At 33.9% G+C, this 20,826-nt stretch overlaps 1 protein-coding gene across 2 annotated transcripts in view; it reads left to right on the forward strand.

Moving 5' to 3' along the window:
- The window catches only part of LOC126967695 (zinc finger and BTB domain-containing protein 44-like), a 57,059-nt gene that overhangs the window by 19,453 nt on the left and 16,780 nt on the right, over positions 1-20,826 (forward strand). For both annotated transcript variants that reach the window (XM_050812283.1, XM_050812285.1), the window contains exon 6: positions 17,777-17,896. In XM_050812283.1, coding sequence (XP_050668240.1) covers positions 17,777-17,896 — 120 coding nt within the window. The remainder of the gene's footprint in view (positions 1-17,776; positions 17,897-20,826) is intronic.

Below are 20,826 nucleotides of genomic sequence, written 5' to 3' on the forward strand. Positions count from 1 at the left end.
CCTACCCAAAAATTGGTGCCAGCTCTCGGACCAAAAGTGATCTATCACACTCGTGACTAGATTGCTGATAACTAATTTAGGAATAGTGTTAGGGGAATAATTATTTATATCAATAATAATTATCGAACTGAATTTTTTATATACTTTACACATGCGAGGGATAGTGCAGTAGAAAACTGGGGCAGTCTAAATTGTTTCTAAGCAATCTATATAAAACTAAGTCCAAAAATCTTTGTTCAAGAGTCATCATGCTAAAGTGTTTTAATTTTTTGTAAATATTCGCAAATTTGTGATAGATCCCACATGAACCTTTTCAGCACACGCTCCAATCTTAAGTAGTGTGTAGAATAAGGTGAGCGCCAAACAACGCTACAGTGCTCTAAATGACTGTGGACAAGGCTGTTGTAAAGACAGATTTTTGTTTTGGCATCTTTAAAATTTCGACCTTGTCGCATAATAAAACCTAATAATTTGACGCTTTGCTTATTACATTTTCTATGTGGTAGAGATAAGTCAATTTCCTATCAAGCATAACACCCAACCCTTATGAGTTCAACTTCTTTAAGAGTTACTTTTAGATTACCATTCAGTTCGTATCTTGTCAGAATAATATTATTTTTGCGAGTAAATTTAATATGCACAAATTTACTGTATTTAATGGTCATTGTGGGTAATGTTATTCTAGTGAACAAACTTCAATGTAAATCTATGGAAAATGTTTGAACCTAACTAGCTTTTGATCCCTACCACCTAGAAACTCAAACAACGATTTTAAGCTTTTCTCATCAGGACCTTTCCAACGATATAGAGGATTATTAGTTCGATTATGGAGGTCTCTAAGGTTAAATATTGTGGTCGCTAAGGAATAAAATTTCCATCGCCGTTTTGTGCTTTATATATATATAGATGTTTGAAAATATTCTAGTCTCTCTGAATTTAAGAACTATATGTACTACTCTATAGTAGTGATACTATTAACACTCAATTTTAATGGTCTTCTAGAAGGTTCTTCAGAGGTGTTTCTCAAGTCGTGTGGAATTTTTTAAGCTTGTCTCTTCAGATATCTGTTTTGTACGGATCGTTTTCTTAACTTGTTGCTATTAGAAATTCAGATTGGTGATTGCAAAAGAAGTGTGGGTAAAATTAATTCAAAACTTCAGCGAAAAGTAAAATGAGACGAGTTTGACTCAAACTGTATGTGACTCAATGTCTGAGTACATATCTTAATTAATTTTTAAACTGAGCAAATATAAGAGGCTCAAGCAATTGGTTACAGACAATTGAGGTTAATTTGTGTAGCTCATGTTCAGTTTGGATATTTAATATAACATTATGATCAGAAAATCTATGTGTAATCAACTGTATATTAAGAAATTTAACGAACTTTCTTCTATGAAACTAACAACATCCCACATAATATTTTCAGTTCCTGTAATTACCTTGTCTTGTGTGGGTGACGGTTATTACTTTACGTCACGTAAACGCAAGCTAGGATGTCTTCACATTTCTTAAAACATTACCAGATATATTGTACGCGGGCACTACATTACTTTATATGTATTATTCGCTCATAGTCTAGCTTTCCAAATTTTAATTTTTAATTGGGGAAGTTATTGGTTTTACCCCGTTTTTCGAAAATCGAATTTTGATCAGATCTCAGATCAGAATTTTCATCAGATCGTTTTAAGGTCCTAGGAAGCTTCCCTGACTATTCCCGACATGGTGTCCGTACGTATGTAAACCTCTTATAACTTTTGAACGGCTCGACCGATTATATCGCGGTTGACACCATTCGAAAGGACTTGACCAAACTTAGATTGAAATTCGGACCGGTAGATTTAACGAAATCTCAAAAATACCTTTTTCGTATGTGGTTTTTTTGGATTTTATTTTAAACGGCTTTACTGATCGATTCCAAAAATAGTTATTGTTATCTTATCAGCTCTTAAACATAAAAAACCACGTCGATCGCTATCAAGCCGATCAAAATCGGTTGATTCGTTCGTGAGTCATCGTTTACGTAAGAAAACCAAAACAAAAATGTTTTTTCGGAATTACTTCGAAATTCCGAGTTCAGTCAATTGAAACTCAAAGAGGCTCACAAATGCCGCGAACTGCGTGACAATCAGTCCATTCATTCAAAGTTATTGCCGTTTGAAAATTCGAAAAAGTAGTGTTTTACTATAACATTTACATAAACCTTTGTTTATTATTACCAAATGAAGTCATATCCGTAAATTCATTCGCGAAATATGCAATTTTGAAAACTGTGATACAAGTATTTTTACAAAATAACATTTAACTACCTCCTGAGAAAGTTGAAAATTTTGTAAGAGTTGGGAAAATATTGATTTTTGTCATTTTAAGGTCCTAGAAAGCGTTCCTGACGATTTTTAAGATGGTGTTTGTATGTCTGACTGCGTATGCGTACGTGCGTGCGTGTGTGTGTGCCACATGGCACACAATATTTTGTATAATATGTATAAGCTTAGGTAATTTATACATCTAGATAGGGCCTCTAGCTGCTTGACAAACGATAAAATACTCGCGAATAACCTTCCGCCGATCAACGGCGTTTCAAGGGCGATACAACATACAGCGCAGCGCCTTCCTTAAATACCGTAACCGCTCGTGTTATTCCTCTAGTTTGACAACAGAACGTAGGCAGGCGGTGGTGATAGCTTAACATCAGGTGATAGGTAGAAAGTGGAGAGATCATCTGCTTGCAATATCCTCACTTATTCCCGTGCAGAAAATACCATCGTTTTGTCTACGGAACCCTAAACAGTGTAATCTAACTTGTGTCTAAAATAAATACGAGCGAGCAAGTTTTAATGAATGTCTGATACTAATAAAGTCTACATAGGTATAGGTACTATGTAACTGTCTGTCTGTATATGCAAGGGGGAGGCAATAGCGGAATGCTGCAAGTTTCAAAGGATAATTTGCTTTCAGTTTAATAACGTCCCGGGTGGAGTAGAGTTCCGCGCCCCCCTGTCTGGGTTATTAAATTGTCTTGTATTACTCGGTAAATATTAATTAAAAAATGTGCGTTGCTTGTGCAAACAAATATGGATAAAACTACTATCGTTGAGTCAAAAGATTATACCAGTGGCTCCTTTGCACAGGATGCCGGCTAGGTTTTGGGTACCACTTCGGCACCTATTTCTGCCGTGAAGCAGTAGTGTGTCAGCATTACTGTGTTTCGGTCTGAAGGGCGCCGTAGCTAGTGAAATTACTGGGCAAGGAGACTTGACATCTTATGTCTGAAGGTGACGAGCGCAGTTGTAGTGCCATTCAGAATTTTTGGGGTTTTCAAGAATTCAGCGGCACTGCATTGTAATGGGCAGGGCGTATCAATTACCATCAGCTGAACGTCCTGCTCGTCTTGTCCCTTATTTTCATAAAAAAAGACGATCATATTAACTGTCGATATTATTATCGTCTTTATTAGTATGTTTTTCTTATTTTTAAAACGTATTCTAAATTTAAAAATATACCAAGACCTTAAATTTTCGTATTCTAATGAAGATGAAGTCACTTTCAAACTATATTTTTACCTAAATAAAAAAAATATAATAAACTTGTTCTGTTATTTGTTTTATTCTAGTCAATGAACTAGTTTTGATACTTGTGATAAAATTTCACAAAGCGTGGTCGCGCACCACTCGAGACAATCATTAGGACCACTCATGACGTGGCATTTTCATACAAACAAACTAGTTATACAACTAAAACGTCGAAAAATTAAAGTCATATAATTATAATATAATAATAAAAAAATAAAATCATACAGGTCGGAGCTGGCCTGTTCCATCAGCCATTTACCAAAATTAACCTTAAGCAATCTTCTCCCATACCACGTCTATCAAGACTTTATAACTCCATCTTTGGTGAGGTAGATATTTTTATAGATTCGTTACTTGCGTTTAAAATAAAAATTACGAGATTGTTAGGCGCCGAATGACTTTGTTCTTCTTTCAAATTCGCAAATGTTTCTTGATTTTGTAATTTTGTTTTATTTTATATTATTGTGTTCTTTGTGTCACGAAAGTAAAGATTGTGCATGTTGTGACACCTTAATTTGTTGTACATTCAACACATATTTTGTTAATATTCAATATATTTTAAGCGTATTGTAGAATGTAAGAACTACTCGTTGTCCTATAAATAAATAAATAAAAAAATGAAATTAATACATTGCCCGGCCATTACTTGAATGTAATAGAACAGTGAGTTATTATTTAATTAAATTTGTAGCTCCCCTTGTTAAGCCTGACGAACGACTTAAGTTGCATCCGTTGATATTGTTTAAAATCGATTCAAGCTCGTTAACCTTTCCGTTTAAAGATTTAAAATAAAAAAAAAGTGAAAACATATTCCGGTCTCCTAATTATCTTAATCATGAAATGAAATCAAGAAAAGAAACATAATAATTTTACAATTGTTGCTGTTTTGGTTTTGATGTATCAAAATTATCTATAATTGCCCAGTGGATATAATAAGATATGCTAAACTATATAATAATATATATATACATAGTTCATTCCAAATGGAATAGCAGGATTCCGCTTGAGATTTATAAATAAGGGCTGTAGTGTTGCGATCCCTCAGTTCGAAAACTTTATAATTTGTTTAGATTTACAAGAGCGACATCTCAAGTCAATTTCCTAATATGCAAATATTGGGGTTGAGCAGGTTACCAACTGTAAAGTAGATCCTGTAGATGAAAGATCAAAGAATACAAGATTTATTAACGATACGTTACTCGAACGGTTGGCTCAGTGGAAAGAGCGCTCGAATGGAACGAGAGATGTCGCGGGTTCGAGTCCCGCATCATTCATAAATTTTGTTTTTACATTTAATTATAATATATTTATTTTTTTATTATCCATTCCATTATCATAACCACGTGCTTTGGGGGCCCGGTGACTTGTAGCACAGGTATTCATTACCTGTATCAAGCACTGGTCTCTCACAAACCATGTCTAAATAAATATATTAATAAACTGTTCATACTATGGGAATTTATGAGAAAATAAATATTTTTTGAATTGAATTGAATTTGAAAGTGTAACAAATCTGAAATTTAGTAATTTTGAATAGTTTTTGAGAAATCGTTCTTTAAACGATTACCTGCCATTACCACAGAGAGACAAGTCGATAGGTGAATACAATTTAGTTGTCACTTGAAATATTTTAAGGAAGATGAAAGAAATATGAAAGCAGTAACAAGTCGAGATGTTTTCTTTTGGAACCCTTTTCTGTTTTATCTTTGGAGCTGAGGTATCTATTTTATTGATTTTTGGTAATGCGAACTAATCAGCTTTTGATGGTATAATGTATCTTGCTATTTAAACATTTTTATTACGTTTAAATAACCTTAATTTATTAAATAAAATCTACTTACAGTTAATATTTTCTTTAATCAATCACTTTCTCGGGTAAATTCTTCGGTATCTGTGTCTTCCCACGTATACATAATGAATGGCTGAACAATCCTTGTTCCTTGAAAATTCGTTTTCGACTCATGAAATGGTCTTCCAAAAGGATTGGATTTTCCCCTATTGTTGACGTAAGGCATAAAAGGCATTTATTTTCTAAATCTCAATCTCATTTGATTCCCTAAGAATTCTTTTGATGTCATTTCTAATATACTAGATACTACTACCGCTTCGGAAACAAATGGTGCTCTGAGAGGGAAGAAGGGGCGCAAGAAACTCTCCCAGCATTATTTTTTTTCATTTAACCCAGTGACTGTTTTTTTTAAATTAGTCTCCTTAGGTATCTCAATTGGATTAAATACACAATATGTCTATATACATTCGATTTTCTTTCACAGTTGATCTCTCTGGTACAGAAATGGTTTTACTTTACCTTCCTTGAGTTTTTTCCTAGATTTCTGTTTGGCAGGTGTTCTGTGATGACGACACTGTTGCTGGGAATATTAGGCAAAACCTCTATCTAACCTTTAATTAGTGTGTCGCGAATGTCAATCGCATTTTTCGTTTAAGTTAATACGTAATCCACCCTACTCTGTGGTTCAAGTTTATTACAATTTTTCCTGCTTACTTTCGTAAATTTATTTCACAAAATCCCTCAATAATAAACCTTGGGAACTTTCCATTGCTTATTTAATAATAAATAATAACCGTTATTTTCGAAACCTTGTTTCAAACTTTGCTCTATGCATAAAGTGTCTGAGAATATGTTGAATTAACGATGCAAATTTATTCAATTATCTAAACAAAATGTTATACATTTGAAATATTACACTAATTATACATAAAGACTCACGCATTTAGTTATATCTAAAATTAGATATTACACAAATATTTTAATCCGTGTAAGGCCATAGACTAGCATCTCTGATACAGACTAGAGTGTAGAACTGAGATTACCAAATGCCACGTTTTGTTCATTGCGTATCGCTATACAGGACTTATCCTGTGTAATAAATTTTATACCAGCTTTTGGTTGAATACATATGTTATTGAATTAGTAGATATATTATAAAGTGAAATAATTATTTATTTATAAATATGGAGAATTTATTCTGTAGCGCTAGTGGTTTTTTAATAATAAAAACAGTATCAAACTCGTGTGTCGATATTATTATTGCAGCATATACTGCTCAAGGCTGCAAATGACTATTTGTTAAAAGGAATTAATATTTTAACACTTTAAAATATGTTTTTTTTATATATTATTCAATTTGGAAATAAATCTGTGAACGAGAATGTACGGCGCAATAAACTCCCTCAATACAAATACTTTTTTTGTCTTCTTTTAAAAAATACAACTCATACAATATTGTGCTATGTCATTGCGGTTGCTTTAAGATGATCACAATATACTCCCACGCTGTCTCATCGTTTACATTTTGAATTAGAAATGTTCAGTTGAATAGTAAGATTTTCAACAGAGCCATTTAATATATATATAAGAGATTTCCACGTATATAGTCACTCATCACGATATCTCTGGAACCATGAGAGCTAAAGACTTGAAATTTGGTAGGAATATTCATTTCACCGAGTAGAGGTCAGCTAAGAACGGATTTTCCAAAATTCCATCCGCAAGAGTTTTCTTATTATGAACAGAACGTCTGTCGGGTCAGGTAGTATAATATAAAATCATTTTGAATTCGGAACAAGCATGAATTATGCACAAAAATAAATAGCCCGTGACGAAAGTACCTACTGGCTGCCTAAATGGAGTTATTCCATTTAAATTAAAAAAAGTAATTCATACTATCTACATAAATACAACGTGAAAATAAACCAAAATAACTAATAATATTATCGTTGACGACGTAACAAAACGTTCGCAATCACCATGTTAATTATAGACACCTATCAATATATACTCATAAAGAAAACATTCACAATATGTAATAAATACTATTTGAGGCATATAAAATAATATTATAAAAATCAACAAGCTTAGGTGTACTTTCTGTTACTATTGAGCGCGTTGACGGTTTCTGGTTTGTTCTGTATTCTGAGTAAAACCTAAATCATGGATGAGTGATATTGAAAATCATATTTATTTATTTATTTTATAAATTCCAACATGGTATACACTAATATAAACACAGTATAATACAACGACAATAACATTCATATAAGGTAAGTGATGCCTCAGTTATAGGCGAAAATTACATACTATTCAGCCAAATTAAGCCACAAAATAAAATAAGAACTATAATATATATCTACGAACATAAACTTAATATCAATTAACACAAAAATTGATGGAGGTCTTGAAAGAACAGTTTTTATATATTTTTTCAAATTTTTTAAAAGTAAGTTCAGTAGTTTTTTTTTAGTTCATCGCGAATAGGCAGACGCGAAGGGGGCTTTTTTATAGTAGTTATATTTTGTTGTTATACATTAAAAATGGCATACAATTATTTAATTCAATTAATTACCAAATAAATGAGTAAGTAATTAAAAAAGTATTAAGATTTAAAACGCTTAAAGTATCCGATGTTATATTGTTATCGCGGTTGGCTTTATTGCTGATATAAAATTTATTTTAATATGAGATATTATTTCTTTCATGCTCCGAGGTTATTATTCGGTCGTTGATTTTAAAAAAACAGTTCCAACTTGAAAAACGACTTGTGTATGGACTTTTAGGGGAGTAAAATTATATCTACGTTATTTTTATGTCAAATGGAAGGCCGTTAACCTGATTTAAGTTGAAAATAATAATAATAAATACTATAATAAAATATAAAATACATGACATTCACGAATTTGTTTTAAATATTGTGTGATGACTATTTCTAGACTTTTCTTTAATTACATTTAACATTGACATTTAAGTAAAAAATACTCTAAAATGTAAAACACACGCTTTATTTACTAGTGATCAGTATAAAAGTAAAAAAGTGTTTCAGGGACGATACGACATGGGTACCTTCAAAAAAAGCGCGTACACCTTCCTTAAAGGCCGGCAACGCTCCTGTGATTCCTCTGGTGTTGTTGCAAGAGATTGTGGTCGGCGGTGATCACTTAACAACAGGTGACCATTACGCTCGTTTGTCCTCCTATTCCATAAAAAAAAAGCAAGTCGTTCTATAGGAATAAAGAGTCCAGTGACATTTTTTTTATAATAAATAAACGGAAATACTGCCTACTTATTCACATACATACAACAGTATACTTAGTACTACCCAAAGAGGATACTACGTAATAAGAGGTGGACTGCCTGAGTAAAAATTGAAATTTAGTTTTGTATGAAACGTGCAGTTATTTGACATTAGTGTGAAATAGTAGTAACTACAGTATGGCGATTCTCCACGAATTATAATCATAAAAAAAATCTATGGTGCTGTTGTTTGTGCAGTTGGTCTATTTAATTGGCTCCATATTCTGTGCAGTATTGCTCAGTTACTCCAACCAGTCCAACTCTTTCCAGAAGCTTAGGACAATCCTGAGATGTTCGCAGACTTCCCGGAGCGTCCTCGTAATTTCGAAGATTTTTGCACGTTCGCGTTGGTTGGCCACTCCTGTAGGGTCATTTCGCCAGTTTGCGACCGATTAGCGGAACAGCAGACTTTGTAAAATAAAATGAATAGCATATGTTTCTTAAACATCATCATATTTTACTTTATGTGGACATAACATATATGTTCAAAATTTAATTAAAAATAATAGATTATTCAAAATTTATCTGATTTAGTTTAAAATTAAAGAACAATCTTAATTAGGCGGAAAACATTCAGCCTTAATATAAAATTCACGTAACCCGTATATTAGGGTTTCTTAAGTATAAGAGTAGCAATGTGAAGTAGATTCAAAATCGCAACCAATATTTTAATTTCATCGTCTTCTGTGTCACTGTTTAATATATTATTGGTGCACAATTATCTTTCATAACTTGCACATTTGTCTGTAGAAAATTGAGAGATTTCAACTTCTTTTTCTCAGCTTGATGCATTTCCAGTTTCTTTCTTTTTTGATACTTCCTGGCTACGCATAACAGCTTAAATTTTTTAAATCTTTACACTTTCCTTTTCTCCGTAAGACTCACGCCACTTTCTCCTTGCAATGGCAGCAGGAAGTCTAGGCTTCATTCATTCCTGCAATTACTTTTCAACGAGGCAAAAACACTGACGTCGGCAGGTTGCAGCATGTGCGTAGTATTCGGAGGGATGTTTCGGGATTGGCCGGGGCAATCATCGGTAACGGTTTTTTTTTTTTAATTTTCAATATTTTTGAACAGTGTCCAATAGTTCCTGTTTTTTAAGGGAAAACCCACATTTTTCCTAAGTTTATGATTCACTGTACAACTTCCTTGTCATTAGTTGAGCCTACGATAGGTGCTGGTCCTCGGTTTTTTAACTCATCGGCCCGTTTCCCGATAAGCCTATCTTGGATGGTAGTACGTAGGAATCACATATTTTCTAGAGGTTTATCTGATTCTTATATTATCTTCTCTGATTTCTATAAGGGCTACTTCCAGATTTTTGATGGATAGCAGGGTTTTTGTTCATGCATTCACGCGGTTTTTTTTATTGAAAATTTTCCTTACATTCCCACGGTGGCCGCATATTACCTTAGCGACCTAGATTAGCCTCTCCGAACTCGCCTATAATGATTAGGTGGTCAACACAAAAATTTTAAGATTTAAGTATGATATGGCGGCTGCAAACTAACAGTAGTGCTGTGGTCACAATATTAATAATATATTCATAATCAAGACTTTAATTGTATTAAGTGTAAGAAAAAAGACAAATTATTTATGATTCAAGATGTCAGTTAACCGACCACCCGGCCGCAAAATACAATATCTATAAAATCCATGTATGAGTATGCGACCACGTTGTTTTTTAGATATTTGTTTATATTATTCAGTAAATAAATGCAAAAACGAATCAACCAAGCACTATAGATATTGCAAAAACTATAATTACTCGCAAAAGTAGAAAATTAAGGAAAATAATCACTTCGAAAACAGCATGTGTTTCTTATTTTTTTTTCCTATTTTGCGAGCTTACAGACACGGCTGGCACTGGTAGCAAAATAAACGAAAGCCTATCGCCATACGTTTGATGTTATCCTGCCAATTTTAAGAAACCCGAGGAATAGTATTAGCTTACTTTTCGCTAGCTGAAGTTCGTGTGAAAGAAAACTATAAAATGCTTAATATTTAAGTATTGCTGCAGTATTAGCTTAAAACGGTCGCAAAGTAATGCATGGTCGCAAACCCCCAAATTGACCCTACATGAGTGACCGTTTCAGTGAACTAAATTAAATATGATGTATTTTTTGTAAGCAATGTTTATAAGTTAGTAGTTATAATGTTAGTAAGTTAATCTTCATAGATGTGTGAAGCATTGCAAGTCTTATAGCCTAGTGTGAAGGCTATTATTCCCCTAGACATTGAGTATCAACAACATAAGGTATATAATATATGTGTTAAACATAAAATAACATTGCAGTGTGTTCTGCGTCGCAGTCGGTCGATATCTATAAGACACACCCATTAAAGTTCTCACAAACCAGCGCTACGCTTTTTTCATTTCATTTCTAAAGAAGTTGTTCCCGCGTCGACCCGGGTCGAACAAAGGCAATTTTATATTTAATATCCCATTATAAACAAGTTTTAAAAGCAGACATTCAAGTGTTTTTTTCCATGTCTGTATTGAGATTATAATTGCATATAAGTTAATAAATTATACGATGGTCAATAGTGTGGCATATAGGTATATAATATAGTATTTCATTTGATTTTCTTTATGAGACGTCTTTTCGTTGCACGTCTTCTACCGCCTATCACGGAGAATGTTCCAGGAAGTTATATCACTCGATCCCGACCCCCCAAATTGAAATTATAATATTATAGTCTGATACCATTATCATTTACCATTTGAACGTGTAGGGCGTTCCGACATAGCGCAGAATTTATTTCCCAAGGAAGAATCACTAGCCTGTTCCATAAGAACTGAAATTGAACAATAATCTAAACTAATATATAAAGCTGCAGTGTTTGTTTGTTTGTTTGAACGCGCTAATCTCTGGTACTACTGGTCCGATTTGAATGATTCTGTTTTTTTTTTTTTTCAAAATTAGGGATCCGTAATAAAATTGCTATTTTGTAACACAAGGTGTAAAATCGAAAACCTATTTTTGGGTGCGCTGCAAAAACTATTGACAATAGAACAAAATAATGTACAGGCTATAATATAGGCAATATTTTATTACTTATAAAACTATCGCGTGAATTATACTTTATATGGCAAAACAACGATTGCCGGGTCAGCTAGTCCTTCGATATAATACATTGCCATCCTAAAGTAGCTCCTTGTTAATCATGATGAAACTAACGTTATTAGATGAGACTAGATCTACTAGTGGGAGGCTCTTTCCACAGGATCCCGGCTAGATTATGGGTACCACAAATGCGCCTATTTCTGCCGTGAAGCAGTAATGTATAAGCATTACTGTGTTTCGGTCTGAAGAGCGCCGAATCTAGTGAAATTACGGGGAAAATGCGACTTAACAGCCTATGTCTCCAGGTGACGAGCGCAATTGTAGTGCCGCTCTGAATTTTTTGGGTTTTTCAAGAATCCTGAGCGGCACCGCATTGTTATGGACAGGGTGTATCAATTACTATCAGCTGAACGTCCTGTTCGTCTCGTCCGTTATTGTGTGTCTTTGACATTATTATAGAATTGTAAGCACACAAAAGATTACATGGCGACTGACTATGTAAACGCACGTTTGAACTCCGCCGAAACGGCTTGACCGATTCTCATGAAATTTTGAGTGCATATTGGGTAGGTCTGAGAATCGGACATCTATTTTTCATCCCCCTAAATGTTAAGGGTGGTCCACACGAATTTTTTTTTTTAATTTTATTGACATTTTTTTTTAATTTGTTTGATTATGAAAGCATGTCAGCATTAAAAAATACATATAACTTCAAATTTTCACCCATCTACGATCAACCGTTACTTTTGTATCGCGATTTTAATATCGGCAATACAACGTTTGCTGGGTCAGCTAGTTTATCTAAACATATAAATAAAATTGGAGTGTCTGTTTGTAATATTGAAATAACGGTTTTTTACTACATGTAAATGAATATATATACCAAAATAACATTTTTTATACAATTTTTGTCTGTCTGTCTGTTTGTTCCGGCTTATCTCTGAAATTGCTGGACCGATTTTAATGGGACTTTTATTGGCAGGTAGCTGATGTAATACGGAGTAACTTAGGCGACGTTTATTTTAGAAAAATTCTTTTATTTTACAAAAATAAAGTGATGTTGCAATGTCCAAGAAACGGTGTAACTCTAAAAATAATTTATATGTCAAAACAACATTTGCCGGGTCAGCTAGTTTTAAATAAAATAAGTACTTCAAATATTAAAGACGCGATATTATATTTTTTACAACTAGGCGAGGGGAGACTGCGAAACCGATGACGAATCCTCGATATCGCACTTAAAACCGCATGATACACTTGCAGAATATGTCTCGCTGTAGCATCATATATTATCGTATATGATGTGTACGAGCTCTACATTAAATTACCGTTTTTTTTTTCTCATATTCTCATTGTGTTCCACGCCTATTAGCAGGCCGTGCATACAAGTGTCCTACCTAAGTGTACTCAGGGTTCCGTACCCATTGTCCCTCTGAACGCGTGAGGCTGCAAACTTCACAAAACGTCGGGCTAAATAAATAATGATAAAATTGTAACTCTTACAAAAGACCTAGTGTTAAATACAGCTACAATTACACTTCGTTCGTATTATAGTAATCGTTTTAATCCTTTAAAAAGTATTTTATTTGATTCATTATTATCACTTTATTTATGATGTGACGGTGTTGTGGACTGTGGAGTGATGCTGATTATCTTATAAATAAAATTCTTGTGTCCGAGTGTTTGTTACCAAAGTCCTCCGAAACGGCTAAGCCGATTTGTATAAGTACCCGTAAACCTTTTTTTTGACCAAAATTTTTATTTTCTTATGATTCAGTATTGAAAATACATACAACTTAAAATTTTCATCCGTCTACGGTCAACGCCTATTTTTGTATCGCGAATTTTATATTATTCTGTTTCATCCACAGAATATCCACAATAGATTTGCAAGATGGCAATCGAATATACTTATCGGTCGTCATCTAATAGCCCCTTTATACCCCGAAAATTTTATTTATTACCATAATTGGCAAGACAACGTTTGCTGGGACAACTAGTTATATATAATAATGGTGAAAAGTCAATGAAAGAATCTGGGTTAAGAAAATAAATATTTATTTTTCTGGCAGTACTATTGTAGCGACACAGAACAAGAAAAACAACATAATTAATTAACAACAAAAGTTGTAACGTAATAAAAACTTCAAAAACAAAGCAGTGATGCAATGAAACTGCAAACCGTAGTGACACAACAGGACGCGCGCGAGGGGAAGAAAGGGGAACGGGAGAGGGGTTCACGTTTCAGCGAGTCTGGCCGCTGAATTATTTTTTATGGCGGAATGTAACCTTAGTAAAATATAATGCATTTATTGATAGATTGAGAAAGCAATGTGAGCATATTTGTTTTGATCACCGCACAGAACCTGCCGGGGTCTATTAAATCGTAGAAGCATTTTGAAACTATTTTTTTTTTAAGGTCTTGTTCACATAAAGATATGTAAAGGTCTCCCCACTCTCTTTCGCTTTTGTTTATTATTATTGGAGTCGCCCTCTTCAGTTTACAATATTATTTACTGTAAAAAAAAGCTATCTATATCAGTATTATTGATAAAAATATATTTAAAGTATTTTATTAACTTTTTACTATGCGATAACCCATTAATAATGAAATATTTAAAAACAAATATTATCGACACAGTGATAAAATATTATTACTTTATTTTAATCATATAATAATTTGCTTATCAGTAGAAAATTATGTTTTTATTTGAAATTGCGCTGTTGATACAAGGATTGTGATGTTTTTACAATATACGCGTTCGAAATGAACAATGCGTCGGTACGGCTGAAAATTACAAAACAAAATATTACACTTCGGCCATCATGTTTTACTTGTCGGTTACAATTTTGCTAAGCGCTACGAAAATTACTTTAAAAAAAATTAAATTAGATTTTAAAAAAATATTTTTCCCTTTTTAAATCTTGTCCGCGTGACAAATATTTTGCTTTGATATTGGAACGCCCTGCCAGTTACAAATGCAGTGCCGTTCGGGATTCTTGATCATCACAATCCTCCACACTGCTGTTTTCAAGGAACTTTCGTCCACATACAACGAAGGTGTGGAATGAGTTTCCTTGTGCGGTGTTTCCAGGACGATAGCACATAGGTAACTTCAAAGATAATCGTGTTTATCTTTCTAAAGGGCCGGCAACGCTCCTGTAATTCCTCTGGTATTGCAAGAGAACGTGTGCGGCGGTGATCACTTAACATCAGACGACACGTAAGCACGTCGTTTTATTATGGAAGAGGAAGAAAAACGAGCGAACGGGTCACCTTATGTAGTTATCACCGCCGCAACCACATTATCTTGCAACATCAGAGAAGTCACAGGAGCATTGCCCATACAAGAGGAGCACAATCAAAATCCCCACGCGAAAAACAATTGCATTTGTCACTTTGAGACATAAGACGTGCTTATTTTTTAATCAATAATAAATGAATCAGTCTGTGAATGATATCTAATATTGATGATTTACAGATGGCTTTAGGTTATCGGAGATCTAATTAATACAATTATAATATTTAACAAGAAGTATAGGTACATACAAACAGATCACGCTAAAATACATATACATACTAGCTGACCCGGCAAACGTTGTTTTGCCTTATAAATGATTTTTAGAGTTAGACCGTTTCTTGGACATTGCAACGTTACTTTATTTAACCAAAATAAAATATTTTTTTCTTCTAAAATAAACGTAGCCTTAATTATTCCTTACTACATCAGCTACCTGCCAATAAAACTCCCGTCAAAATCGGTCCAGCCATTTCAGAGATTAGCCGGAACAAACAGACAGACAGACAAAAATTGTAAAAAAAAAATATTTTGTTGTATATATATTCATATTCATGTAGTAAAAAACGGTTATTTCAATATTACATACAGACACTCCAATTTTATTTATATGTATAGATTAATGTTATAATTAACTAATGATTCCATAGTAGTTACTAGACTTAGAATTATGTAACGGTATCGATTATTCATTAATACCGAGTAGTAATATAACGTGTGCGTAATCCTATTTTATATTCTGCGAACGCGATATAAATATTTAATACAAAAGGTTGTTAGAACAGCGGCCGGTACCTGCGAGCCGACCCAATTTTTTACCGTATTTCTAAAGGCCTGCTTATTTACAAAACCATAAAATATTCTAAACAATATACTTGGGGCGCTGGAAGATAAAAAATACTTACGTCTGGTCCGGTTATTGTAACGTGTTTAGTTTTAAACCTGTGGGCGACTAAACATTTTTTTAAATAATATGTTTTAATTGAATTATTTTGTTTTAAGCTCTGTTAACTTCTTGTAAATATTTGATCTCAAATTGCCTCTTTCTGGCGGAGACTGCGATGTTCCGACAACAAAAAACTCGTGGCTGTCTCTGACGACATCAGGAATCAACTTTTTAAGCGTTGGATCTCTGTTCACATTAACAAGAACAAAAAATGACAATTATGTGCAATATATAGTTTTAGTTACTCTAATTTTACTTTTCCCCTTTGCAGTGTCTAAAATTTTTCGTAACTATGGGTTTTATTATGCTTGAATAAATCCCTTTTATTATTTTTTGTTTAAATGCCATCCTCTAACGCCACATTCTGTTCTTGTGGTTGTTTTTTTTTTTATTTTTCTCCCCTGATTCGAGTAATTTTTGAAAAAGTTACGTTGAGTTTATTTTGAATTTTAAAGGATACTTTGTGAAGCTTGTAGAACATGTATGGCTAATATAACGTAAATTTAGTACGAAAGGCACATCTTTATCTCTCTTATTAATAAACGCTAAATACCTATACGTTGCGTTTCCAAGTTTAAAATTACTGCCCCCTGTCATGTAATTCTGTAGTGACAAAGATAAAATAAAGACAAAAAGTTTTAAATTTGGAATAACTTATTTCGCGTTTATTAATGACATAGTATGTGTATAGCACACTAGCTTACATATGGAAACAGCAATTAGCAAAGTACCCATGTTACTGAAACAAGTTCAAATAAATAAATGTACAAAATAAGTTGCGAGATTAAAAAAAACGTTAATCAACGTTTGTAACAAAAGATATAACTTCTGGAATTGGATCGCGCCAGGTTATTTAATGAAGTAGTTTTTTTTATTGTTATGGAATTTGTTTAAACAAGCGAATATAAATGGAATGTGAAAAAATGTTAACCACGAACTGAATGGATTGATGTGAGTAATAGAAGAGAGAAGTATAAAAGGAGCTCCGGAATGGCTGAATATTATCTGAGAGACAGACGTGATAATTATATTAATATCTATTAATGGAGGTTTCCAAAACATAGAGATCATAGATATGTTTTGCAGTTTATACTTATTTGACGTCTGGCATTCCAGAACCGCGCGTTTTGCAAGAAATTTCTTGTCTCGCACAGCCACTTTCTGGAATCAATTGCCGGCTGCGGTTGTCCCGAACCGATTCGACTTAGGGACCTTCAAGAAAATAGGCCGGCAACGCATCTCTTGACACCTGATGTTGAGGATGTCCATGGGCAATTGTCTCACCTCTCCCCATCCCGTGAGCCGCTTGCCCGTGTGCCCCCTCTTATATAAAAAAAATGATGTGGTGTCGTGGGACACCAGGTAGGAACGAAGTTCCTTCGGCTAATGTAGAATCGACGCAAATTGCAAAAAAAATCGTTCTAATATTGCTATAATCGTTATCATATATTAATATAAAAATATTGATAATATATTATACACTACTCGCTTGTGTATGCGACTGTCGCGCCTGCGCACGTCTCATTTAACGGTTTTATTCCACGCACTTTTCCACGCACTTTTTTCCACGGATTTTTTCTTACGGTTTTACTATCACATTCTTTTCAGTTCGGTCGCGCAGCAAAATCCCTATCCCCTCCAAGCCTGCCGTAAGGAACTTCGTTCCAAAAACAGTACCTATATTAGAGAGTACAGTAATAACAGAACACAATAATGCTTCGCTAAACAACTTTCTTCATAGTGGCATATTCTGGTGGTATTATATTTATTGTAGCAATACTAAAATTGTTTTAATTCCATTCCAGACGGTACGAACAGCTCTGAGGCGGCCAAAAGCGACACGGAGGCAAAGCCGAGCGGCATCAAGGTGGTGCAACTGGCGGCGTTGCAGAAACCCATGAATAACGACCACGATGACTCTGATGGTACGTGGGCTTATGTCAAAGTCAAAGTCAAATAAATTTTGAATCTTCACTATAAATATTTCTTTTAAATTACTGAATCTACCATATGTTCGGTAAAAGTTCTTAAAAAACTTCTTTATGTACAACATATTTTTATATATCAGTTAGTTATGTCATCCACGGAGGAGTATTGAGTTAACTTGACTGTAGGCTCCTCGTCTATTGCATCATTAATAATGTAAATCCGTCGATCGAATTGAATAAGTTTGTCCAGTGGCGGATTTATAGATTTGCCGCTCGTAGGCTATTAAATTTTTGCCGCCTCTAAATTTTGATATCTTAGTCCACAATCATATCAATTTTCTATCAATAAAATTCCAACTTTATAATTTGTGCTCCATCATCCTCGTTACATCAACTTTTCCCATATAGTTATTATTATTGAGAACTATGGTACCGTGTTAGATCCTTGATTATTTTAACAGTAAAGAATTATCAAAAAACATTATTTTAAGGATAAAATATCTCAATCATATACCACTTCGTCATGTCGTGTGTTCTGGCGTTACAATACAATACGACTACTCAATTGCATGCCTTAAGTGCGAAGCGTAGTAGGTACGCTCTACTCTTGCCTAAAAATCTAAATCCGATGTTTTCTCACATTAAACCGGTACCTAACAAATATGATGTACAAAAATATTATTTAAAAATAAACTTATCAGAAAGAAAAATGATCGCTGAGCTTATAAAAATTGTTTTTTCGGTTATGATTAGTTTTTATTTAAAAGGAAGTAATTTTAATGCCGTATCGTATGGATTTTGGATGATCGTGTTCACAGTAAACTCGATAACTTTCGAAAAAATCATTTTTTCGCTTCAATTTTTTTAATATAAGTAGCCGTTGAATAAAAAATTGCAGCTGAGTATTGTTTTATCTTATTATTATTAATTCATTCCGATTGGCATTTTCTGAAAAAGTTGGCTTTGCAGAAAAGTTATCAAATCTACTGATGTAAACATTTAATTTAAATAATTCGTGTACGACATGAGCGCTTAAGGCCTGTTCATTTGGATTTTCCAAACTTTCTTACTACAAATAAAATAATTAACTGATAAAATGTATCAATTTTCTAATGAGCAAATTGTCTCACTTCATATTTTGCGGAGGGAATTTTTTATTGTCAAGTCACAGTCGTTCAACAATCAGTTATTCGATTAATATGATCTCTATCTATCTAATAAAAATTAGTCAATTTTAGTCAGTATTTTTTACGCATAAAATAAAATTACTTTCTGAAATTGAATTTAACAAGTTGCAAACTTGCTGCAGCGATCATGATTAAACCATCGATATTATATTAAGATTGAATTGGGTAAGCAGATCTTATAATTATTAGGTACACGGAGAAAAAATTATAGCAGTTATCAGTGAAGAATATATGTAAAAATTACTAAATTTAGATTATAGTATCGAATCGCTATTGCGATATTGTAAAAGTTCATAATCATTAATGTATAATAAGTAAAGCGTTTAGAAATTGTTCATGCAGAGATGTTGAAATATTTATCAATTAGCACTGTATATGAGAATATTTCGATTTTTGTTAAATATTTTAATTTCTCTCCAATTTTCGAAATGCCTTTTATGTGCGTATATTTTTTTTTTAATTTGTTAACCGAAATAAAAAATTTATGAACTAAATTTGCCGCCCTAGGCTCCAGCCTACTAAGCCTGCTGGTAAATCCGCCACTGGGTTTGTCTGACTTTCAGACAGGAAGTAAGGAAGCATTCGTCGTTTTGCAAATGGTGCTTACGTCTGTCGAAGGGAAAAGATCGCGCGGTCGTTCTCCTACAGGATGAACCGACCAAATTAAAGACTCTTCACCCAAGTTCTCCACGGTTGTTAGAGACGGAAATGAAGAGACGGAAAAAAGACAGAATCCGATGGAGGCAGATCATCCGCTCCAGATGCTACTATAATGCTGAACACAATCCTCAGTCATGAGGGATCGGCTCCAGAGAGAGAGATGATAATATTAACATACGAAAAACTATTAAAGATTATCGTGCGATTAAATAGCCTTCCCTTTGGCCGTTTTAGCCAAGTAAGATGTTCACCAGCTGGTTGTTAGTGATATGTTGTGCCCATTACAATGCAGTACTGCTCAGATTTTGCTGTGTGAGGCAAGACGTTTGTTCCAAAAAGCACGTTTTTACGGACAACTGCAAGAAATATATTAAAACTTTTTTGACAAAGATGGTTTATTATAGTATAATAGATTATATAGAGAATAATGATGCATGGTTCTTGTTTGGTTTTTTTTTATGAAAATACGGTACGAGACGAGCAGGACGTTCAGCTGAAGGTAATTGATACGGCCTGCCTATTGCTATGCATTGCCGCTCAGAATTCTTGAGCCCAAAAATTCTGCTTCTTCTGCTAATTCTTTCCTATTCTCACTATTGCGCTCGTCAACTTGAGAGATAAGATGTTAAGTCTCATTTGCCCAGTAATTTCGCTAGCCACGGAGCCCTTCAGACCGAAATACGGTAAAGTTTACACATTACCGCTTCACGGCAGAAAAAGGTACCGTTGTGGTACCCATAATCTAGCCGGTATCCTGTGCAAAGGAGCCTCCCACTGGTAAAAATTGTATAATATTACATTAAGTGGGCTAAGCTGTTATATAATTTAAAAGATGGGCTGGGAGTTTGTTATCATTTCTTCTCCATACATCATAGCCCCTTTACGAACTGATAGCTGGTAGCTTCATGACGTAAGTGTTTTTGCAATATGTTATTGTCACTCCCTATGGTAAATAAATATATTTATGTTCTATTCAATTGCATGGTGGTAGAAAAACGCTGCGCAGTAGTTTCGATCTAGTCATAATCCTGTGCAGAGGGGCCTCCTACCGATAAAACTAAAACTTGTAGTGGACGTCCG

This window comes from Leptidea sinapis, chromosome 13 (genome assembly GCF_905404315.1).
Source record: "Leptidea sinapis chromosome 13, ilLepSina1.1, whole genome shotgun sequence".
NCBI classification, from domain to species: Eukaryota; Metazoa; Arthropoda; class Insecta; order Lepidoptera; family Pieridae; genus Leptidea; species Leptidea sinapis.